Here is a 24594-nt window from a genome sequence, read left to right as displayed (position 1 = left end):
GGAGCCCTCAACACAGCAAGGACATGGACCTGATGGAGCAGGTGCAGGGGAGGCACAGGAAAGTGATCAGGGGCTTGGAGCAGCTCTGCTGTGAGGACAGGCTGAGGGTGTGCAGCCTGAAGAAGGCTCTAGGGAGAGGGCAGCTCACACAGAAACACATCCAGGTGGGCTTGGAAAGCCTCCAGGGAAGGAGACTCCACAGCCTCTCTGGGCAGCCTGCTCCAGGCCTCTGCCACCCTCACACCAAGCAACTTTCTCCTCATGTTGAGGTGGAATCTCCTGGGTTCCACTTCATGTCCATTGCCACTTGTCCTGTCACAGGACACCTCTGACCAGAGCCTGGCAGCTTCTTCTTGCTTCCCACCCCTCAGATGTTCACAGACACTGCTCTGATCCCCTCTTAGCCTTCTCTGGCCTTTGTTTTCTTCTCATATACAGGAACTGAGAAACGACTACAGGAGGAGTCACCTGCAGCTTGAGATGCTCAGCACTGAGCAGGCCATGGGCAGACTCATCCCAAACAGCTGCAGCCTTCACATGCTCCTTACATATCACAGCATGGGAGGTGCTGGAAGGGACCTCTGGAGATCACTGAGCCCAATCCCCTTGCCAAGGCAGGGTCACCTACAGCAGATCACACAGGAACACATCCAGGCAGGTTTCAAACGTCCCCAGAGCCTCTATGGGGAGCCTGTTCCAGGGCTCCATCCCCCTTAGACTGCACAAGTTCCTCCTCCTGCTCAGATGGAACCTCTGATGTTTGAGGCTGTGCCTGCTGCCCCTTGCCCTGCCCCTGGGCACCACTGAACAGAGCCTGCTCCCATCCTCCTGCCACCCACCCTTGGAGTACTGCTCAGCATGGATGAGATCCCCTCTCAGGCTGCTCTCCTCCAGACCAAAACCTCCAATCCTCAGCAGAGATGTTCCAGTCCCCTCAGCACCTTTTGCAGCCCTTTCCTGCACCCAATCCCTGTCCTTGGGGTGCTCCAAACTGGCCCAAATATTCCAGCTGTGGCCTGACCAGAGCAGAGTAAAGGGAGAGGAGACCTTGGCTGGACCTTCTGCTGGCAGAGATGCAAACCTGCTCTCAACCAGTCCCACTAAACGTTTGAAAGGACCCAAATATCAAACTGAAACTATTCTGGGGAGTCTTTTTTGTCATCTCCCTGAAAGGGGCAACATGGCCTTAAAAAGGAAAGCAGCTCAAGAGTCACAGCTCTGTGATTATGGTGACAATTATAGAAGCAGGCAACAATGAAAGCAAATTGCCTTGGACAGCCAAGGAAACAGCATCACAGGGCTCTGGCCAAAGGTAGAGCAGCTGCACTACAGAGCACAGCAGATTAATCCCTCTTTCCCCACATATCCCTTGGGAATTCCATCTGCCAATGATGCTTTTGTACTCCTATGAGTCCATTCTCATCCCTTCCCAGGGGAGTGGCTCTCACAATTCATTCATGCTCTCCTTCTAAGTAGCAGAGAGGGAGCAGAGAGAGAAGTTTAGGCTGAAGTCTGTAATTGAAAGTCCTGGGGAAGGTTTCTCCCCTTTTTAAAGAGATTCCTCCCAACCCCCCCCCCCACAAAGCCTGGCACAAAGGGTGCTGGAGCAGCTCCAGAGAAGGGCAGTGAAGAACTGAGGGAGGAGTGGCTGGAGAGAGCAGCCTGGCAGAGAAGGGTTTGGGGGTGTCAGCTGGTGCCAAAGTGCCCAGGAGGCAGCAGTGGTCGCTGGCAGCCCAGGAGCAGCTGTGTGCTGGCTGCAGCCAGAGCAGGGAGAGCAGCAGGGCAGGGAGGGGATTCTGCCCCTCTGCTCTGCTCTGCTCAGACCTCACCTGCAGCACTGCCTCCAGCTCTGGGGAACCCAGCACAAGGAGGACCTGGAGATGGTGGTCCAGAGGAGGCCACGGAGATGTTGTTTCATTTCCTGTTCAAAATGGGGAGGTTTATCACCTAGGACAGAAACATTCTGAAGCTCCACTCAAACCCTAAAGGTTCTCAACATCAAATCTCTGAAAGACAACAAAAAATCCCAACAAGACCTCCCAGGTTCCTGGTGAGAATTCCTTCTTCACCTTAAACCTTCCCTTGTGCCCTCTGCTGAGCTGTGAGTTGGACTTTCTTTGCCTTTCCAGTCATTTCCCTTCTCCTACTGCACTGCAGCCAACTTCATCACTGAGGGAGAAGAGGAGGCTGAGGAGAGACCTCAGTGCTCTCCACAGAACCTTCATCACTGATGGAGAAGAGGAGGCTGAGACCTCATTGCTCTCCACAGAACCTTCATCACTGATGGAGAAGAGGAGGCTGAGGAGAGACCTCAGTGCTCTCTACAGAACCTTCATCACTGATGGAGAAGAGGAGGCTGAGACCTCAGTGCTCTCCACAGAACCTTCATCACTGATGGAGAAGAGGAGGCTGAGAAGAGATCTCAGTGCTCTCCACAGAACCTTCATCACTGATGGAGAAGAGGAGGCTGAGACCTCAGTGCTCTCCACAGAACCTTCATCACTGGTGGAGAAGAGGAGGCTGGAGAGAGACCTCAGTGCTCTCCACAGAACCTTCATCACTGATGGAGAAGAGGAGGCTGAGGAGAAACCTCAGTGCTCTCCACAGAACCTTCATCACTGGTGGAGAAGAGGAGGCTGGAGAGAGACCTCAGTGCTCTCCACAGAACCTTCATCACTGATGGAGAAGAGGAGGCTGAGGAGAAACCTCAGTGCTCTCCACAGAACCTTCATCACTGGTGGAGAAGAGGAGGCTGAGAAGAGACCTCATTGCTCTCCACAGAACCTTCATCACTGATGGAGAAGAGGAGGCTGAGGAGAGACCTCATTGCTCTCCACAGAACCTTCATCACTGGTGGAGAAGAGGAGGCTGGAGAGAGACCTCAGCGCTCTCCACAGAACCTTCATCACTGATGGAGAAGAGGAGGCTGAGATCTCATTGCTCTCTACAGAACCTTCATCACTGATGGAGAAGAGGAGGCTGAGGGGAGACCTCTGTGCTCTCTACAGAACCTTCATCACTGATGGAGAAGAGGAGGCTGAGATCTCATTGCTCTCTACAGAACCTTCATCACTGATGCAGAAGAGGAGGCTGAGGGGAGGCCTCATTGCTCTCTACAGAACCTTCTGGAGAAGGAGACTGAGGGGCTGAAGCAGGTCCAGAGAAGGGCAACCAAGCTGGGGAAGGGTCTGGAGAGCAGGGCTGAGGGAGCTGGGGAGGGCTGAGCCTAGAGAAGAGGAGGCTGAGAGGAGACCTGGTTGCTCTCCACAGCTCCCTGAGAGGGGGTTACAGAGCGGCTGGGGTTGGGCTCTTCTCCCTTGTCTCAGGTGATAGGAGGAGAGGAACTGGCCTGGAATTGTGCCAGGGGAGGGTTAGAGTGGACATGAGTAAAAACTCCTTTGCTGCAGGAGTGGTGAGGGATGGGCAGAGGCTGCCCAGGAGGTGCTGCAGTCCCCATGGCTGGGGGTGGTGAAGAAGGCTGTGGGGATGGCACTCGGGGCCATGGTTCAATGGCTGTGGTGGGGCTGGGTTGCTGCTGGGACTGGATGATCTTGGAGGTCTCCTCCAACCCAAACAATTACTCTGTATTCCTGCCCAAGCTGCCTCCACTCACAGCACCACCATCATCATCACCACCACTTTCTCACATGGGAGCAGCCAGGATTTTTCCCAGGCACAGGAGATGCTTCTCGTGCCCATCTGTGAACCCCCACTGCAGGTCCTCACCACCAGCCCCTTTCCTGCAGTGCCTGCTGTCAGAATGCCAGGGCAGAACTCGCTGACAGCTCACCAGAGGCATCCAGAAATAGCCTCACTGTCCCATGACATCTGATCCTTGTTTTCAGAGCCTTCCACTGCCCTGATTGTGAGCTTGGGCTTTGCTCTGCTCTGTCCTCGCACTGCACCCTCCTTGCCCACAGAGGGGATAAACAGATCCATGGAATGGGTTGGATTGGAAGAGACCTTTCCAGGTCATCCACCCAACCCCCCTGTAGTCAGCAAGGACATCTGCAACTACAGCAGGTTGCTTAAGAGCTCCAAATAACCTGACCTGGAACAGTGAGCAGGTTGCTCAGGAGCTCCAAACGAGCTCTCCTGGAATGGTGCCAGCCCTGGGGCAGCTCTCACCTCTCTGGGTGACTTGGGACAGGCTCTCACCACCCTCAGCACAAAGAACTTCTTCTCTATATGCAGTCTGAACCCATCTTTCAGTCCCAAATCACTTCCCCTTGTCCTGTCACAACAGGCTCTGCTCCACAGTCTGTCCCCAGCTTTCTTCTCGGCCCATTCCAGTGCTGCAAGGCCACCAAAAGGTCTCCCTGGAGCCTTCTCTTCTCCAGCCTGAATGACCCCAACCCTTCCAGCCTGGCCTCCCCAGCAGAGGGCTTCCAGCCCTCCCATCACTGCTGTGGCTTCCTCTGGCCCTGCTCCAGCAGGTTCCTGCCTGTGCTGTGCTGAGGACTCCAGGTTTGGGCACCATACTCCAAATACTCCTGGAGACAAACAACCTTTTGAATCAAATCCTTAAACTCTGCTCTTGCCAGACCCCACCTGCAGCCCTGGGGGCAGTTTCAGAGCCCCCAGCACAAGAAGGACATGAAAGTGTTGGAGCCAGTCCAGAGGAGGCCACCAAGATGCTGAGAGGGCTGCAGCAGCTCTGCTCTGAGGACAGGCTGAGAGAGTTGGGGCTGTGCAGCCTGGAGAAGAGAAGGCTTCCAGGAGAGCTTGGAGTGGCCTTTCAGTATCTGAAGGGGACTGCAGGAGGGCTGGGGAGGGACTATTGACAAGGTCTGGGAATGACAGGATGAGGAATGGGTTTGAGCTGGCAGAGGGGAGATTGAAAGTGGATGTTAGGAAGAAGTTGTCTGCAGTGAGGTGGTGAGACACTGGCACAGGTTGCCCAGGGAGGTTGTGGAGGACAGAAGCACAGAATGTGATCTTTGATCACATTCTGTGCTTCTGTCCTCCACAACCTCCCTGGAGGTGTTCAAGGCCAGGTTGGATGAGGCCCTGAGCAACCTGTTCTAGTGGGAGGTGTCCCTGCCTATGGCAGGGGGTTCGAACTGACTGAGCTCTGAGGTCCCTTCCAACCTAAACCATTCTGTGATGCTATGATTCTATGACTTGAGTTGTGGTTAGCCCTGAGGTGAGACAGAGCTGACAGACATGAGCACCACTCAGCTTTCCTTCTGGCCACCAGAAAGAGCTGTGAGTCAAACCCTCTCTTCTAGGTGATGCTGCCTTGGCAGGGGGGTAGGACTCAATGAGCTCTGGAGGTGCCTTCCAACCTCAAAGGTTCTGTGACTCTGCCAAGAGTTAGCTTGGAGAGGCTGTGATGAGCGAGGTGACTCTTGGCAGTGTTGGGTTAGAGGTTAGACTCAAAGATCACAGAGTCACAGAGCTTTAGAGGTTGGAAGGGACCTCCAGAGATCAGCCAGGCCAAGCCCCTGCCAAAGCAGCATCCCCTAGAGCAGGTCACACAGGAATGCATCCAGGTGGGCTTGGAAAGCCTCCAGAGAAGGAGACTCCACAGCCTCTCTGGGCAGCCTGCTCCAGGCCTCTGCCACCCTCACACCAAACAACTTTCTCCTCCTCCTGTGCAGGTGAAACCTTCTCTCTTCCACTCTGCATCCATTGCTCCTTGGCTTCTTGCTCTGCACCCCCCAACAGAGCTTGGCCCCCTCCACTTGACACCCACCCCTCAGCTAGGGAGAGACATTGAGCAGAGCTCCTCTCAGCCTTCTCTGCTGCAGCCTAAGCAGCCCCAGGGCTCTCAGGCTCTCTGCACAGGGCAGATGCTCAAGTCCCCCACTCCCCCCCGTGCCTCTCTGCTGGACTCTCTGCAGCAGGTCCCTGTCCCTCCTGCCCTGGGGAGCCCCAAACTGGACACAGCATTGCAGCTGTGCTCTCAGCAGGGCAGAGCAGAGCAGAGGGGGAGCAGAACCTCCCCAGCCCTGCTGGCCACACTTCTGCTGCACTTTCTATGTTCAAGTTTGCACTTGAAGCCAGACAGATCTCTTCCTCTGGCAGAACCCTTTGTGGCAGAAGCTCAAATCCCAGCAAGGATGCCAAGCTGGGGCAGACCACCTGGACTTTGAGAACCTGATCACTTGAACTCAACAAGGAGAGGCTCTAAGATCTCTTGATATCATCAGCCACGTGTGAAGGAAAGAGCTGCTCCAGGGCCATTGCATAACATGGAGCTGCTCTTTCAAGCTGTCCTATCAGCCAAATTAAACAACTGCACTTCCTCATGTCAAGCAAGCTGGAAAGTACAGGAGAAAGAGGAAGGGTGAATGCTGCTTACAAGGCAAAAAAAACCCCCAAACAACCCTTGTAGAAACCACAAAGATCAAAAACAAACCAGCAAAGCACCCCAGGTTTAGACATCCCTCCCCTAGCACCAAAGACCACACTAGGAACAAGGACTGATTTGGCTGGAAGAGACCTTTAAGATCCTCAAGTTCAGACACTGACTGTGGCCACCAAAGCAAACCCTTCATAGAATAGAATCATAGAATCAGGCAGGTTGGAAGAGAGCTCCAAGCTCAGGCAGCCCAGCCTAGCACCCAGCCCTGCCCAACCAACCAGAACATGGCACTCAGTGCCCCAGCCAGGCTTGGCTTCAACACCTCCAGCCACAGCCACTCCACCACCTCCCTGGGCAGCCCATTCCAGTGCCAATCACTCTCTCTGCCAACAGCTTCCTCCTAACATCCAGCCTAGACCTGCCCTGCCACAGCTTCAGACTCTGGCCCCTTCTGCTCTTGCTGCTTGCCTGGCAGCAGAGCCCAACCCCACCTGGTTACAGCTCTGCCCTGAGCCTCCTCTGCTGCAGGCTGCACCCCCCCAGCTCCCTCAGCCTCTCCTCACAGGGCTCTGCTCCAGGCCCCTCCCCAGCCTTGCTGCCCTTCTCCAAACACCTTCCAGCACCTCAACATCTCTCTTGAATAGAGGAGCCCAGAACTGGACACAGCACTCAAGCTGTGGCCTGAGCAGTGCTGAGCACAGGGGCACAAGAACCTCCCTTGTCCTGCTGCCCACACTGCTCCTCAGCCAGCCCAGGATGCCATTGGCTCTGCTGCCCACCTGGGCACTGCTGCCTCAGCTTCAGCTCCTCTCTCCCAGCACCCCCAGGGCCCTCTCTGCCTGCCTGCTCTCAGCCACTCTGGCCCCAGCCTCCAGTGCTGCTTGGGGTTGCTGTGGCCAAAGTGCAGAACCTGCCCTTGGCCTTGTTCAGTCTCCTGCCCTTGGCCTCTGCCCACCCATGCAGCCTGGCCAGGTCCCTCTGCAGGGCTCTGCTGCCCTCCAACAGCTCCACAGCTGCTCCTAGCTTGGTGCCATCTGCAAACTCACTGCTGCTGGACTCAATGCCCTCATCCAGATCATCAATAAAGACACTGAACAGGACTGTGCCCAGCACTGATCCCTGGGGCACACCACCAGTGCCAGCTGCCAGCTGGATGTGGCACCATTCCCCACCACTCTCTGGCCCCTGCCCTCCATCCAGTTCTTGCCCCATACCAGAGTGAATCTGTCCCAGCCAGGAGCTGCCAGCTGGGCCAGGAGCTGCTTGTGGCAGACACTGTCAGAGGCTTTGCTGCACTCCAGGTAGACTCCACGCACAGCCTGCCCCACACTCCCCAGGTGGGGACTCTTTCCCTACTTCCCAGCTGCCAGCAGAGGACTCACTTCCTTACCTTCATGATGTTGACTAAGTCTGTTTGGTAGTAACGATCCTGGTGTGCGTTGGCAGCTGCCAGGGTCAGCAGGTAGTCGTTCCTGGCGTGGATGGCCTTGGAGTTGCACTCGGAGCGGCGAGCTTTTAACTGCGGCAAGAAAGGGCAGTTAGAAGAGGAGCTCCTAAAGAGGAGGGACCCAAAAGCTATTCACAACCAATTAGCAGGTGGAGAGATGTATCCATAGAGTTTAAAACTCAAAGGGATTAAGAGGTTAACAGTTTTGAGGCCATCCAGAGAGCCCTGGGCAGGCTGAGAGCTGGGCACAGAGGAACCAGGTGAGGCTCAACAAGGACAAGTGCAGAGTCCTGCACCTGGGGAGGGAGAACAAACTGCAGCAGGACAGGCTGGGAGGTGACTGCTGGAGAGCAGCCCCAAGGAGAGGCACCTGGGGGAGCTGGTGGCTAACAAGTTCCCCATGGCACAGCAATGTGCCCTGCTGGCATCCTGGGGTGGATTAGGAGGATGTGTCCAGCAGATCAAGGGAGGTTCTCCTGCCCCCCTGCTCTGCCCTGCTGAGACCTCCTCTTGAGTATTGCCTTCAGTTTTGGGCTCCCCAGGTGAAGAGGGACAGGGATCTGCTGGAGAGGGTCCAGCAGAGGGCTAGGAGGATGATGAGGGGGCTGGAGGGCATGGCTGAGGAGGAGAGGCTGAGGGGCCTGGGGCTGCTTAGTCTGGAGAAGAGAAGACTCAGAGGGGATTTGATCAATGTTTGTAAGTATCTGAAGGCTGCCAGGAGGGGGGGACAGGCTCTGCTCACTGCTGCCTGGGACAGGACAAGCAGCAATGGATGGAAGCTGCAGCACAGCAGGTTCCAGCTCAGCACAAGGGGGAACTTCTTTCCTGTAAGGCTCCCAGAGCCCTGGCACAGGCTGCCCAGAGAGGTTGTGGAGTCTCCTTCTCTGGAGCCTCTCAAGGCCTGTCTGGATGTGTTCCTGTGTGCTCTGTGTTAGATAGGATTGTCCTGCTCTGGCAGGGGTTGGAGTGGATGATCTCCTTGGCTCCCTCCCAGCCCCTACCATCCTGGGATCCTGGGATCAAGAGGACTCTCAATGCCTTTTAGTCCCACACGGTTGCATTTTCACCTGCAGTCATCAAGGGGCAGTTGCCACTAGGGAACAAAAAAAGGTCTCCTGATCACCTTGGCCAGGTTGGAATTCTACATTTGGACTCCTGAAAGAGTTTTCTTATCATCTGCCCTACCAATCTATCACCCAAAATGCCTCTCATCACTGGATTCCAGGCAGCCTCGCTCAGATGCCTCAGGAAAGGAGCTGCAAAGCATCATCAGAAGGAGCATGAAGGCCTTTTCCCTACTCACCTTCACACTTGCCTTCTGCAAGCTTATTCTTGACTGAAAAAGACTAAGTTTGGACCTGAAACAGGAATGAAAAGGAGAGGTTAGTGTCTTACACCTGTCCTTTACAGCCTCATCTAGCATAGGATAAGCACTCCTGCAACATCTTAATCTGAAGTGTCTTTGTAAGCCTAAACTCAGAGAATGGCTCAGGTTGGAAGGGAGCTCAGGGATCATCTCCTGCACCCTCCCCACCATGCCCAGGGACACCTCTCAGCCAAGCTCAGCTGCTCAAGGCCTCATCCAGCCTGGCCTGCAGCACCCCCACAGAGGAGGCAGCCACAGCCTCCCTGGGCAGCCTGGGCCAGAGGCTCAGCAGCCTCCTCCTCAGCAACTTCTGCCTCAGCTCCACTCTGAGCCTGCTCTGCCTCAGCTCCCAACCATTCCCCCTTGGCCTGTCCCTGGACAGCCTTAGCCAAAGTCCCTCTGCAGCCTTCCTGCAGGATGCCTTCAGCTCCTGGCAGCAGCTCTGAGGTGCCCCTGGAGCCTTCTCTTCTGCAGGCTGCACCCCCCCAGCTCCCTCAGCCTGTGCTCACAGCAGAGCTGCCCCAGCCCTTGGATCATCTTAGTTCAGCTTGGAGAAGAGAAGGCTTCAGGAAGATCTTAGAGCTGCCTTTCAATGTCTGAAGGGGGCTACAGGCAGGCTGGGGAGGGACTGTTTAGAAGGGCCTGGGGTGATAGGATGAGGGACAATGGTTCAGAACTGGAGCAGAGGAGCTTTAAGCTGGACATCAGAAGAAGATCTTCACAGTGAAGGTGGTGAGACACTGGAAATGCCTACCCAGGGATGCAGTTGAGACCCCATCCCTGGAAACACTGAAGATCAGTCTGGATGTGGCCCTGAGCAGCCTGCTCTAGTTGGAGATGTCCCTGCTGAGTGTAGGGGGGGTTGGACAAGATGGCCTTTGAGGGCTCCTTGCAAGCTGCTGCAATCTGTGACTCTGAATCAGGAGTGCTGGGTAGGTCAACTGCTGCTCAGCAAGGGAGCAGCAATGCAAACTCAGCAGTGCCTGCACAGTTCCACCAAGCTGGAAGGGGTTTGCCATGTCCACAGGTGGTCCTCAGGGGTTGGTATTGAGCCTGGCATTGTTTAACATCTCTGATGGCAACACAGAGAGTGGGATTGAGGCACCTTCAGCAAGCATCCACCAGCACCAAGCTGTCCCAGCACACCTGAGAGGTCTACCACAGCAACCTGGGCAGGCTTGAGTGGCCCTGTGAGAAGCTCATGAGGACCAGTAAGGCTAAGGGCCAGGTTCTGCAGCTGGGCTGGGGAAATCCTCCATAGCAAGGCAAGCTGGAGAGCAGCCCTGTGGAGAAGGACTTGGGGGTGCTGGTGGTGAAAAGCTGGGGAGGGACTTCTGGCAAGGGCTTGGAGTGAAAGGGTGAGGGGGAATGGATTGAAGCTGGGAGAGGCTGAGAGTGGAGATGAGGAAGAAATTCTTTGCAGTGAGGGTTGGGAAGACACTGGAAAAGGTTGGCCAGGGAGGTTGTGGATGTGCCCTGGGCCAGGTTGGATGAGGCCTTGAGCAAGCTGTGCTGGTGAGAGGTGTCCCTGCCCATGGCAGGAGGGTGGAACTGGCTGATATTTAATGTCCATTTCCAATCCAAGCATTCTATGATTTGATCTCCCCAGCCCAGACCTGGCTTCAGGTAGGGACTTTCCCCTTTCTTCCTGCTTTGGCTTTTCTGGACACCTTTTCATCTCACCAGTGAGGCTGAGGAGACACTGGAACAGGTTGCTCAGGGAGGCTGTGGATGTCCCCCCCAAGAGACACTCAAGGCCAGGATGGATGAACAACCTGGGACAGTGCCTGAACATAGAATCATGGAATCAGTCAGGGCTGGAAAGGAGCACAAGGAGCAGCCAGTGCCAACCCCTGCCATGCCCAGGGACACCCTACCCTAGAGCAGGCTGCACACAGCCTCAGCCAGCCTGGCCTCAAACACCTCCAGCCATGGGGCCTCAACCCCCTCCCTGGGCAACCCATTCCAGCCTCTCACCACACTCATGCTGAACAACTTGTTGGAACTGGATGATCTTGAAGGTCCCTTCCAACCCAATCCATTCTATGGCTGAGACCCAACTGAGGTCTTGCCAGTGTGAAACTAATGATTGGACTTGATGACCTTGGAGGTTCCTTCCAACCCAACCCATTATAAGACTGAGACCCAACTGAGTTCTTGTCAGTGTGAAACTAATGATTGGACTCAATGGTCTTTAATGTCCCTTCCAACCCAACCCATTCTATGGCTGAGACCCAACTGAGTTCTTGTCAGTGTGAAACTAAAGATTGGACTTGATGACCCTGAAGGTCCCTTCCAACCCAATCCAGTCTATGACTGAGACCCAACTGGGGTCTTTTAGTGTAAAACTGAGACCCAACTGAGGTCTTGTCAGTGTGAGACTAATGATTGGACTTGATGATCTTGAAGGTTCCTTCCAACCCAACCCATTATATGACTGAGACCCAACTGAGGTCTTGTCAGTGTGAGACTAATGATTGGACTTGATGATCTTGAAGGTTCCTTCCAACCCATTATATGACTGAGATCCAACTGAGGTCTTGTCAGTGTGAAACTAATGATTGATCCCTTCCAACCCAATCCAGTCTATGACTGAGACCCAACTGAGGTCTTGCCAGTGTGAAACTAATGATTGGACTCAATGATCCTGAAGGTCTTTCCCAATCCCAGAAACTCTGTGACTCTGAGATCTGAGGAAAGCAAAGCAGCTCAGCAGAGTTAAAGCTCAGCAGGAGTGCCACTGCCCTTTGAAAATGCCAAATGACAGCAGTGAGCTTCACTCCCTTCCCCAGGACAGCAGCTTCAAGGTGTGAATTTTTGTTACCTTCAGGGCTAGGAGGGAGCTTGAAAAGCTTCCCAAAGTGCACACAAGCTAAAAGACAACAAACCTGCCAGAGGCTTGTTGAAAGCAATCCTCTGCCCCCTTCCACACCACCCAATGCAACACCTAATAGGAGGAGGCATCAGCTTTCCACCCAGGCAATTCTTGCTCCATATGCTCTCAGCAAAACATACTTGGCCTCAATATCAGCTTTGTCCCGCACTGCTTGAGCCATCTGCTCACTCTCAAAATATTTCTTTTTGCCTTTAGCTAAATCTTTTACTGTCTCTTGTAATTCAGCTTGGATCCTTGTCAGCTGGTCCAGGTACTGGAAGAGAAGAGAGAGAAGACAACCAAACGTTCAGGCAGGGAAAACATTCGTGGGGGGTGGGGTGGGGTTGGGGTTTTTGCATCTAAATAGCAGCAGCAGCAGCAGCATTTCACTGCTCTTGGTTACACTCTGCATGGCACATCAGGGGCTGCAAGGCACTTCTCAGACAGATGTGGCTTGTCTGCAGTTCAAAGCTGGTTGAAACTTACAGCTCTTTCTCCCTTTCTTTCTTCCTTTCCTTCTTTGTCTTTTTCTCCTTTCTTTCTCTCTTTATCTCTTCCTTCTTCCCTTCTTTTCTACATCCCTTCCTCTGTTCCTTTCCTTCTCCATTTCTCCCTCTTTTTCTGTTCCTCCTTTCCTTCTTCCACTCCCTTTCCACTCACCATCTCCCTGCCTTTCTCCTTTCCTTTTCCTGTTGCATTCTTCCACCCTTTCTTTCTCTCTCCCCTCCTCTCTTACTTTCTCCTTCCTTTCATCTCCCTTTCTTCCTTTCTTGCTTCCTCCCTTCCTCCCTCCTTTCCTCTCTTCCTTCCTCCTTCCCTCCCTCTCTTCCTTCCTTTCTTGCTGTCTTCTTTCCTCTCTCCTTTCCCCTCTTCCTTCCTCCCTTCCTCCCTCCTTTTCTCTCTTCCTTCCTTCCTCCCTCCCTTCCTCCCTCCCTTCCCCCCCCTCCCTTCCTTCCTTCCTTCCTTCCTTCCTTCCTTCCTTCCTTCCTTCCTTCCTTCCTTCCTTCCTTCCTTCCTTCCTTCCTTCCTTCCTTCCTTCCTTCCTTCCTTCCTTCCCTTCCTCTCTTCCTTCCTCCATTCCTTCCCCTCTTCCTTTCTCCCTCTCTTCCTCTCCCTTCCTTTCTCCCTCCCTTCCTCTCTTCCTTCCCCTCTTCCTTTCTCCCTCCCTTCCTCTCTTCCTTCCCCTCTTCCTTTCTCCCTCTCTTCCTCTCTTCCTTCCCTCTTCCTCCCTTCCTTTGTTCCTTTCTTCCTCCTTTTCTCCACTCCTTTTCCCCTCCCTACCTGCCTCCCTTCCTCTGTTCCTTTCTCTGTTGCATTCTTCCTCCCTTTCTCCTTTTCTTTCTCTCTTCCTTTCTCTTTCTCTCTTTCCTAAATCCATCCCAGCCAGCCCTGTCTTGGGCAGTCTGGGAGCAGGGGCAGGGAGGGGATTCTGCTCCTCTGCTCTGCTCTGACTTCCCCTGCAGTGCTGGGGCAGCTCTGCAGTGCTCAGCACAGCACAGGCAGGGACCTGTTGGAGCAGGGCCAGGGCAGGGCACAGCCATGCTGGGAGGGCTGGAAGGGCTCTGCTGGGAGGTCAGGCTGGGAGAGTTGGGGATGTGCAGCCTGGAGAGGAGAAGGCTCCATGGAGACCTTCTGGTGGCCTTGCAGGGCTAAAGGTGGTCTGTAAGAAACCTGAGGACAGAGTTTTGAGCAGGGCCTGTTAGGACAGGACAAGGAGGGATGGTTTGAAACTAAAAGATGAACATTGAGACTGGAGAGAAGGAAGAACTTTTTTTATGCTGAGGGTGGTGAGAGCCTGTCTCAGGTTGCTCAGAGAGGTGGGAGCTGCCCCATGGCTGGCACCATCCCAGGTCAGGTTGTTTGGGGCTCTGAGTAACCTGCTCTGGTTGGGGATGTCCCTGATGACTGCAGGGGAGTTGGACTGGATGACCATGGAAGGTCTCTTGAAACTCAAAGCTCTCTGATTTTGTGTCTCCAGGAAATGAAGCAGCCAAGTTCTGAATGTTTTGGATGAGAGAACAGGTTGCAATAATTGGAATACAACTGGGAACAAAATCCAAAGGCCAGAGGGGAAAACCAACTGTGGGAAGCCCAGATCTGGACACAAGACTCCAGATGTGAGGGCAGAGCAGAGAGTGAGGAGAATCTCCCTTGACCTGCATCCAGTTCTGGACCCCCATTCCATGAGGGATGTGGAGATGCTGGAGAGTGTCCAGAGCAGGGCCAGGAGGATGCTCAGAGGCTGCAGCAGCTATGCTGTGAGCACAGCCTGAAAGAGTTGGGGCTGTGCAGGCTGGAGCAGAGGAGGCTCCCAGGGGACCTTCTTGTGGCCTTCCAGCATCTGGAGGGGGCTCCAAAAAAGCTGGGGAGGGACTTTGGAGGCTGTGAGGGAGAGGCAGGAGTGGGGGGACTGGAGCAAAGGTGGAGGTGGGGAGAGTGAGGCTGGAGGTGAGGAGGAAGTTGTTGAGCAGGAGAGTGGTGAGAGCCTGGCAGGGGTTGCCCAGGGAGGTGGTTGAGGCCCCATGGCTGGAGGTGTTTGAGGCCAGGCTGGCTGAGGCTGTGTGCAGCCTGCTCTAGGGTAGGGTGTCCCTGGGCATGGCAGGGGTTGGCACTGGCTGCTCCTTGTGCTCCCTTCCAACCCTGCCTGATTCTATGATTCTGTGACCTGCTGGCCACACTCTTTTTAATGCCCCCCAGGCTGCCATTGGCTCTCTTGGCCACCAGGGCACCACTGCTGGCCCACGCAGAACTTGCTGCCCACCAGCACTCCAAGGTCCTTCTCCATGGAGCTGCTTTCCAGCAGGGCAGCCCCAGCCTGTGCTGCTGCCTGCTGTTGTTCCTCTCCGTCTTTGTTGATGGGAAGCACTGAACCAACTCCTTAGAATCACAGAATCAGAGAATCAAGCAGGCTGGAAGAGAGCTCCAGGCTCAGCCAGCCCAACCTAGCACCCAGCCCTGCCCAACCAACCAGACCATGGCACTAAGTGCCCCAGCCAGGCTTGGCTTCAACACCTCCAACCACAGCCACTCCACCACCTCCCTGGGCAGCCCATTCCAGTGCCAATCACTCTCTCTGCCAGGAACTTCCTCCTCACATCCAGCCCAGACCTGTCCTGGCACAGCTTCAGACTCTGGCCCCTTCTTCTCCTGCTGCTTGCCTTGGTTTACTTTGATGAACCAATTGTCTTTACCTCAATCCCCAAAACCTTTTGGCCATTCTCCCTTCTGATCCTCTGCCCCATCCCACTGGGGCTGAGCTGCTGACCATGGTTAACCCTCCACAATTACAGCAGCCTCTTGGATCAATTCTCCAAACCCAACATCTCTGGGATGAGGGAATCTGTGCTAAGCAGGAAGGATCAACTCAACAAAGGCCATGTGAATTATTATCCACACTGAGGATTTTCCTCTCTGTCCTTCAGGGAGGCTTTGTAATGATTTTCTTTAACCCCAAACTAGCTTTAAGAGCTCCTTTGGTGCCTCTACAGCTAATTACAGCTCTTACAGGCCAGATGTGGTCAAATGAAGGCTCCAGGCAATACCTAGAGGTAGAGCCTCAAGCTAGCTTAAGGGGATCAATTTGCCTTTCAATTTGCCTTTCTGTTCTTCAAAGAGCAGAGCCCAAGTCCCATCTCTGTTCATGTCATTATCACACACTCCATGGTAAAGCTTGGAGTTGGGGATTCATGGAATGGGTTGGCTTGGAAGAGACCTTTAAAACATGATCCACAACCTCCCTGCAGCCAGCAGAGACATTCCCAACTAGAGCAGGTTGCTCAGAGTCCCCAGCAACCTGACCTAGAATGCTCCCAAGGGGATGGGGCAGCTCCAATTGCTTTGGGTCTCATCACCAGCAGCAGCAAAAAACTTCTTCATGGTTCTAGTCTAAATCTTCTCTTTTCCAGGTTAAAAACTTTATCTCTCATCTCATCATTATGTGCCCTGCTGAAAAATCCCTCTCCAGCTTTCTTTTAGTGCTCTTTGAGCCCTGGAAGCCACCAGGAGGTCTCCCTGGAGCTTTCTCATCTCAAGAGTGAACAATCCCAACTCTCAGCCTGGCCTTCAGCCCTTGAATGATGATTGTGGGGTTGTTTGGACCTGCTCCATCAGGCCCATGTGTGCCCTGTGTTGAGACTTCTGCCACCCAAAGCTGTCCTCACCTCTCTAAACCCATTTTATCCTCCCCTCTTTGTAGTCAGCAGGGACATCTGCAGCTAGAGCAGGTTGCTCAGAGCCCCCACCAACCTGACCTGGAATGCTCCCAAGGGATGGGGCAGCTCCTACCTGTCTGGGACACCTGGGACAAGGTCTCAGAAGCATCAGCACAAAAGTATTTCTTCCTTGGATCTAATCTTGCTCTCTTGTGTTTTCAGACTGAAACCATTCTCCCTCATCCTATCACATTGTGCACTCCTGCAAAGTCCTTCTCCACCTCTCTTGTAGCCCTCTTTGAGAGCTAAAAAGCTGCACAAAGGTCTCCCTGGAGCCTTCTCTTCTCCAGGCTGAACATCCTCAACTCTTTCTGCCTGGCTTTACACCTGGAAGTGCTCAGAGAGAGGCTGGTTGGGGCTTTGAGCAGCCTGCTCTAGTGGCAGGTGTCCTTGAACAGGGCAGCTGAGTTGGAACTAGATGATCTTAAAGGTCTTTTCCAACCCAACCCATTCTCTGCTTCTCTGATTTGCAAGCAATTTGAATTCCAGCTCAACCAGCTCAGCCCTTTGCTCCTTACTCAGCCACCTCTGCCAACACACACAGGGGGAGAAGACAGAAAAGCAGAGATGTGGTTTAGAAGTTAAATACTAAGAACCCTTTAAAAGTCCAACCTTAAAACCCTTTTCCCCACCTTTAATACTGAATAAAACCATCCAAAGATTGAAGAATTGATTAAAGCACAAATACCTTCTTCAGCTGCTGCTCCTTAAAGCACCTCACAGTCCTGGCTGGTTCTGAAATCAGGTTCTTGTAGTTCTCACAGATGTTGAGTCGAGATTGAGCCACCTGCATGGTGCCTTCTAAGATGGACTTCCAAACTGAGTACATGCTCCTGAAAACAAGGCAAGACAACAAGGTTGTGGGGAGGGAGGAGGAAGAGAGGCCAAGTTTAACACTGCAGGAGTAAACAGCAACAAAATGCATCTGAGGACTGCTCTGAAAACAGAGCTGAAGCTTAAACCTTGGTGGAGATCCAACACAGGGAGTCACAGATTGCATCAGGTTGGAAGGGAACCTCCAAGGTCATCACATCCAACCCCCTGCACTCAGCAGGGACACCTCCAGCTAGATCAGACTGCCCAGGGCCACATCTGGTCTGGTCTTGAATGTCTCCAGGGATGGGGCCTCAAGCACACCCCAGGGCATCCTCCAGGCTGTGCATGGAGTCTACCTGGACTGCAGCAAAGCCTCTGACAGTGTCTGCCACAAGCAGCTCCTGGCACAGCTGGCAGCTCCTGGCTGGGACAGATTCACTCTGGTATGGGGCAGGAACTGGCTGGAGGGCTGGGCCCAGAGAGTGCTGGTGAATGGTGCCACATCCAGCTGGCAGCTGGCACTGGTGGTGTGCCCCAGGGATCAGTGCTGGGCACAGTCCTGGTCAGTGTCTTTATTGATGCTCTGGAGCAGGGGACTGAGTCCAGCAGCAGTGAGTTTGCAGATGGCACCAAGCTAGGAGCAGCTGTGGAGCTGTTGGAGGGTAGCAGAGCCCTGCAGAGGGACCTGGCCAGGCTGCATGGGTGGGCAGAGGCCAAGGGCATGAGACTGAACAAGGCCAAGGGCAGGTTCTGCACTTTGGCCACAACAACCCCAAGCAGCACTGCAGGCTGGGGCCAGAGTGGCTGAGAGCAGGCAGGCAGAGAGGGCCCTGGGGGTGCTGGCAGAGAGGAGCTGAGGCTGGGAGCCTGCAGCAGAGCAGCCCCAGAGGGCAGCTGAGCAGTACTCAGAAAGAGCTGAAGGCAGTGTGGGGGGGCAAGAGGCTGGAGCTGGCATCTGCTGAGCGGTGCCCAGGGACAGCACAAGGGTCAGGGGGCACAAACTGGAAGCCAGGAGGTTGCAGCTGAAGATGAGGAGCAACTTGTTTGGTGTGAGAGTGCTGGAGGGCTGGAGCAGGCTGCCCAGAGAGGTTGTGGAGTCTCCTTCTGTGCAGAGCTTCCAACCCCCCCGGGCCATTGTGCTGCTGGGCAAGCTGCTGTGGCTGCCTCTGCCTTAGCAGGGGAGGGTTGGAGTGGATCTCCAGAGGTCCCTTCCAACCCCACCATGCTGGGATTCTGTGCTTCCCATAACCCAGCTGAGCTACCTACTGAAAACCAAGCAGCAACACCCAAACAGGCTGCACAATTTCAGCTGCTCCTTTCCAACCTCCCTACATCATCCAAGCAATAAACATCAATTCCAGGCTCATTTCTTGACTTACAGGGAGGGGGAAACAAAGGTTCACCGTGAAGTGGCAATGCTGGGCAGCAAAAGGCATACAGAGCAGGGCAGGGCTTTACTGCTGAGTGAAACTGAGATGAGGCAAACAGCCCCTGGAGACCTCCAGCTGTTAATTACCTGTAATCACTTCGTTCATCAGCTTTCACTCCAAGCCAGTCCTTCTTCAGGTATTGGCTGGCCAGCTTCTGGATGTTCTGTTGGAAGAAGGAAATCCAAGTTCAGAGGCAAAGGAACCAAAGAGGTTTGCTCCTCAAGCAGGTGAACACAGACCTGACACACACACAGAGGCTCAGAGAGGCACAGATTGCATCAGGTTGGAAGGGACTCTCAGAGGTCATCTTGGTCAACCCCCTGCACTCAGCAGGGACATCTCCAGCTAGAGCAGGCTGCCCAGGGCCACATCCAGCCTCATCTTTGAATGTCTCCAGGGATGGAGCCTCAAGCACATCCCAGGGCAGCCTGTTCCAGTGTCTCACTGCCCTCACTGTGCAGAGCTTCTCCTGATGTCCAACCTAACTCTGCCCTGCTGCAGCTCCAAACCGTTCCCCTTCATCCTGTCACCCCAGGCCCTTCTACACAGTCCCTCCCCAGGCTGCCTGCAGCTCCCCTTCAGGTCCTGGCAGGCTGCTGTCAGGTTTCCCTGCAGCCTTCTCTTCCCCAGGCTGGGATCCTCTGCTCCTCTGGAGACATCCCCCACACACCTGGACACTGGGATCCTCTGCTCCTCTGGAGACATCCCCCACACACCTGGACACTGGGATCCTCTGCTCCTCTGGAGACATCCTCTACACACCTGGATACTGGGATCCTCTGCTCCTCTGGAGACATCCCCCACACACCTGGACACTGGGATCCTCTGCTCCTCTGGAGACATCCTCTACACACCTGGACACTGGGATCCTCTCCTCTAGGGGGGATCCCAAACACACCTGGACATTGGGATCCTCTCCTCCTCTGGAGAGACTGAATATTGGGATCCTTTCCTCCTCTGGAGACATCCCATACACACCTGGATACTGGGATCCTCTCCTCCTCTGGAGAGACCCCAAACACACCTGGACACTGGGATCCTCTGCTCCTCTGGAGACATCCTCTACACACCTGGACACTGGGATCCTCTGCTCCTCTGGAGACATCCCTCACACACCTGGACACTGGGATCCTCTCCTCCTCTGGAGAGACCCCAAACACACCTGGACACTGGGATCCTCTCCTCCTCTGGAGACATCCTCTACACACCTGGACACTGGGATCCTCTGCTCCTCTGGAGACATCCTCTACACACCTGGACACTGGGATCCTCTGCTCCTCTGGAGACATCCCTCACACACCTGGACACTGGGATCCTCTCCTCCTCTGGAGACATCCCCCACACACCTGGACACTGGGATCCTCTCCTCCTCTGGAGACATCCCCCACACACCTGGACACTGGGATCCTCTCCTCCTCTGGAGAGACCCCAAACACACCTGGACACTGGGATCCTCTCCTCCTCTGGAGACATCCCCCACACACCTGGACACTGGGATCCTCTCCTCCCCTGGAGAGACCCCAAACACACCTGGACACTGGGATCCTCTCCTCCTCTGGAGACATCCCACACACACCTGGACACTGGGATCCTCTCCTCCTCTGGAGACATCCCCCACACACCTGGACACTGGGATCCTCTCCTCCCCTGGAGAGACCCCAAACACACCTGGACACTGGGATCCTCTCTTCCTCTGGAGACATCCCCCACACACCTGGACACTGGGATCCTCTCCTCCTCTGGAGACATCCCCCACACACCTGGACACTGGGATCCTCTCCTCCTCTGGAGACATCCCACACACCTGGACACTGGGATCCTCTCTTCCCTTGGAGGGATCCCAACCCCCACTGTGCCCCTGGGCAGCTGCTGTGGGTGCCTCTGCTTTAGCAGAACTCCCCAGCAAGGTTGTGGAGCTTCCTTCTCTGGCCACCTTTCAAACCCACCTGGATGCCTTCCTATCTGACCTGCCTTAAATGGTTGAGTTGGACTCAATCATCTGAGGTCTCTCCCAACCCCTACTACTCTCTGAGTGATCTCCAGAGGTCCTTTCCAACCCCCACCATGCTGTGCTTCTGTGATGCCAGCCAAGTCCCCTTTGCTGGCTGCAGGAAGGATGGCAGAGAGCAGCTGATGCAAGCCTGAGGTTTGGGACTCACTAAGCAGACAGATTTTTGTGCTCCTACTCATTGAGGTGGTTCCAGTTGCTTGCATCACTTTGATCACTTCTCCTTATCAGAGCTGGATCCATCAATCAACTCCCCCTAACTTCCACCTCTTCAAACAAATCTATGCCCTGCTCCTGTTGGGGCAGTCAAAAAGGAACTCTGAGTGGAGGTGGGCAGAGGAAAACCACCCTCTGAGTCCTCTCTAATACCCACTGAGCCAGAGAGCTCCAACACAGCTCCAAGTAATGCCTCCAGGTGGGAAAAAAGGACATGGAGAGTCCAGCCTTAGGCAGTTATGTTCAGGCAGGGGTTAGCAGAGAGGGACATATGGGGAGATCTCTAAAGCACCCAAAAAGAGCCATCTCAGATGCTGGAGCACCCCTAAAGCATCCATAAAGGCATCTCAGATGCTGGAGCACCCCTAAAGCACCCAAAAAGAGCCATCTCAGATGCTGGAGCACCCCTAAAGCATCCATAAAGGCATCTCAGATGCTGGAGCACCCCTAAAGCACCCAAAAAGAGCCATTTCAGATGCTGGAGCACCCCTAAAGCATCCATAAAGGCATTTCATATACTGGAGCACCCCTAAAGCACCCCAAAAGAGCCATTTCAGATGCTGGAGCACCCCTAAAGCATCCATAAAGGCATCTCAGATGCTGGTGCATCTCTAAAGCACCCAAAAAGAGCCATTTCAGATGCTGGAGCACCCCTAAAGCATCCATAAAGACATCTCAGATGCTGGAGCATCCCTAAAGCATCCATAAAGGCATTTCATATACTGGAGCACCTCTAAAGCACCCCAAAAGAGCCATTTCAGATGCTGGAGCACCCCTAAAGCATCCATAAAGGCATCTCAGATGCTGGTGCATCCCTAAAGCACCCCAAAAGAGCCATCTCAGATGCTGGAGCACCCCTAAAGCATCCATAAAGGTATCTCAGATGCTGGTGCATCTCTAAAGCACCCCAAAAGAGCCATCTCAGATGCTGGAGCACCCCTAAAGCATCCATAAAGGTATCTCAGATGCTGGTGCATCTCTAAAGCACCCAAAAAGAGCCATTTCAGATGCTTGAGCATCCCCAAGGAGCCATTTCAGATGCTGCAGCATCCCCCAAAGCACCCCAAAGAGCCATTTCAGATGCTGGAGCACCCCTAAAGCACCCCAAATGAGCCATTTCACATGTTGCAGCATCCCTAAAGCACCAATAAAGGCATCTCAGATGCTGGAAAACCCCCAAAGCACCCTAAAAGAGCCATTTCAGATGCTGGAGCACCCCTAAAGCACCCCAAATGAGCCATCTCAGATGCTGGAGCACCCCTAAAGCATCACTAAAAGCATTTCAGATGCTGGAGCAGCCCCAAAGCACCCCAAAAGAGCCATTTCAGATGGTGCAGCATTCCCAAAGAGCCATTTCAGATGCAGGTGCATCCCTAAAGCACCCCAAAAGAGCCATTTCAGATGCTGCAGCATCCCTGATGCTGCTTCTCCTGTTGAAATGAGGAACATTTAGACAACTTCAGCTTCCTCCCTGAGTCTGGCTGAGTGGAACAGTGAGCTCCCCAGTGCCAAACACATCCCAGCCAGCTCTATCCATCACCCAGCTGTTTTCTTTGCAAGCTCCAAGAGGAACTCCAAACATATTTTCTGTTGTTGCCAATCTCTGGGAAACCTTTGAATGGGGGAAAGAGGAAATGTGGGAGAGGAGAAGGCAAAGCAGTTGGGAGTTGGTGGGAAGAGAACCTCAGCTCCTGAATGCAGCAGGAACAATTCAGCCTCCCAATTAGATTCCAAGCTGGTGATTAAGTGTTCAGAGGGCTGATCTAAAGTGGTGTTTTATTTACTGGAGCTAGATTCAATAAGAGCTTTAATGATTTAATGAGGGAGAGCTCTGCTGAGCACCAGCTCAAGGCAGGGATTCCACCCAGGATGTGGCTTGCTCCAATTTCTATCAGAAGAACAATTCTTTTGCTCAGAGCCTTACACAGAGCCTCAGGCAATGAGACCATGGCTGAGCTGCTGCTGCTGCTGCCTCTGCTGCTGCACAACCGAAAGTGAAACCCAACCACAGCCACAGGCACCAGGAGGCTCTTCAGAGAGCATCCTGACACCTCCTGGAAGGGGCAGATCATAGAGTCCCAGAATGGCTCAGGGTGGAAGGGAGCTCAGAGCTCCTCTCCTCCACCCTCCACACCATGCCCAGGGACACCTCTCAGCCAGGCTCAGCTGCTCCAGGCCTCATCCAGCCTGGCCTGCAGCACCCCCACAGAGGAGGCAGCCACAGCCTCCCTGGGCAGCCTGTGCCAGAGGCTCAGCAGCCTCCTCCTCAGCAACTTCTGCCTCAGCTCCACTCTGAGCCTGCTCTGCCTCAGCTCCCAACCCTTCCCCCTTGGCCTGTCCCTAGGCAGCCTGAGCCAAAGTCCCTCTGCAGCCTTCCTGCAGGATGCCTTCAGCTCCTGGCAGCAGCTCTGAGGTGCCCCTGGAGCCTTCTCTCCTGCAGGCTGCACCCCCCCAGCTCCCTCAGCCTGTGCTCACAGCAGAGCTGCCCCAGCCCTGGGCTCCTCCTTGTGGCCTCCTCTGTGCTGCCTGCAGCAGCTCTGTGCCCTCCTGCTGCTGGGGCCAGCAGCCCTGGAGGCAGCACTGGAGGTGAGGAGTGAGCAGAGCAGAACCCTCAGGAACATCCAGAACTGCCTGGTACCCAACACTAAGCTCTGCCTCTAATCATGTGGCTTCTCCTTGGAGCTGAGCTGCTCCTCCTTACTATGAGATGATTATATTAGCCTGGAGAAGAGGAGGCTCAGGGCAGAGCTGATTGTGGGGTTGGGCTCTGCTGCCAGGCAAGCAGCAAGAGCAGAAGGGGCCAGAGTCTGAAGCTGTGGCAGGGCAGGTCTAGGCTGGATGTGAGGAGGAAGTTGTTGGCAGAGAGAGTGATTGGCACTGGAATGGGCTGCCCAGGGAGGTGGTGGAGTGGCTGTGGCTGGAGGTGTTGCAGCCAAGCCTGGCTGGGGCACTTAGTGCCATGGTCTGGTTGCTTGGGCAGGGTGGAAGATGACCATGACCATGCCCATGCTGGTTGGAACCAGATCACCTTTAAGTTCCTTCCCAACCCAACCCATTCTGTGTTTCTGTTTAGCTCTAAGCTGTCCATGAGCTGGGAACAGCCTCTCCTACCATCACCAAGCCCACTGGTGGAGTTTCCATCTCTGGAGATATTCCAAACCCACTTAGATGTGTTCCTGTGGGACCTTTCTCTAAGTGAAAGTGTCTTGGTAGGGGGATTGGACTTGATGATCTCCACAGGTCACTTCCAACCATTCTGTGATTCTACCAAATGCTTTTCCCCCCTCCTGGTGGAGTACTTCAAGGGGCAGAGAAGAAAGCTGGGGACAGACTTTTCAGCAGGGCCTCTTGTGAAAGGACAAGAGGTGATGGTTTGGACCTAAAACAGAGGAGATTTAGACTAAAGAGAAGGAAGATTTTTTTTCATGCTGAGGGTGGTAAAACCTTGTCCCAGGCAGAGACTGGGTGGGAGAGACAGGGACCTGCTGCAGAGAGTCCAGCAGAGAGGCACGGGGGGGAGTGGGGGACTTGAGCATCTGCCCTGTGCAGAGAGCCTGAGAGCCCTGAGGCTGCTTAGGCTGCAGGAGAGAAGGCTGAGAGGAGCTCTGCTCAATGTCTCTCCCTAGCTGAGGGCTGGGTGTCAAGTGGAGGGGGCCAAGCTCTTTTGGGGGGTGCAGAGCAAGAAGCCAAGGAGCAATGGATGCAGAGTGGAAGAGAGAAGGTTTCACCTGCACAGGAGGAGGAGAAAGTTGTTTGGTGTGAGGGTGGCAGAGGCCTGGAGCAGGCTGCCCAGAGAGGCTGTGGAGTCTCCTCTGGAGGCTTTCCAAGCCCACCTGGATGCATTCCTGTGTGACCTGCCCTAGGGGATGCTGCTTTGGCAGAGGGCTTGGACTGGCTGATCTCTGGAGGCCCCTT

General features: G+C 54.3%; 1 protein-coding gene across 2 annotated transcripts in view; it reads right to left on the bottom strand.

Moving 5' to 3' along the window:
* Positions 1–24594, bottom strand: part of FCHSD2 (FCH and double SH3 domains 2) — a 159306-nt gene that overhangs the window by 49323 nt on the left and 85389 nt on the right. For both annotated transcript variants that reach the window (XM_064144185.1, XM_064144186.1), the window contains exons 4-8: positions 18542–18618; positions 16898–17042; positions 12139–12272; positions 9061–9115; positions 7701–7829 (exon numbers count right to left, since the gene is read on the bottom strand). In XM_064144185.1, coding sequence (XP_064000255.1) covers positions 7701–7829; positions 9061–9115; positions 12139–12272; positions 16898–17042; positions 18542–18618 — 540 coding nt within the window. The remainder of the gene's footprint in view (positions 1–7700; positions 7830–9060; positions 9116–12138; positions 12273–16897; positions 17043–18541; positions 18619–24594) is intronic.

This window comes from Pogoniulus pusillus, chromosome 6 (assembly GCF_015220805.1).
Source record: "Pogoniulus pusillus isolate bPogPus1 chromosome 6, bPogPus1.pri, whole genome shotgun sequence".
Taxonomy (NCBI): Eukaryota; Metazoa; Chordata; class Aves; order Piciformes; family Lybiidae; genus Pogoniulus; species Pogoniulus pusillus.
Note: the sequence above shows the minus strand (reverse complement) of the source record. Positions and strands in the feature narration are given on the sequence as shown.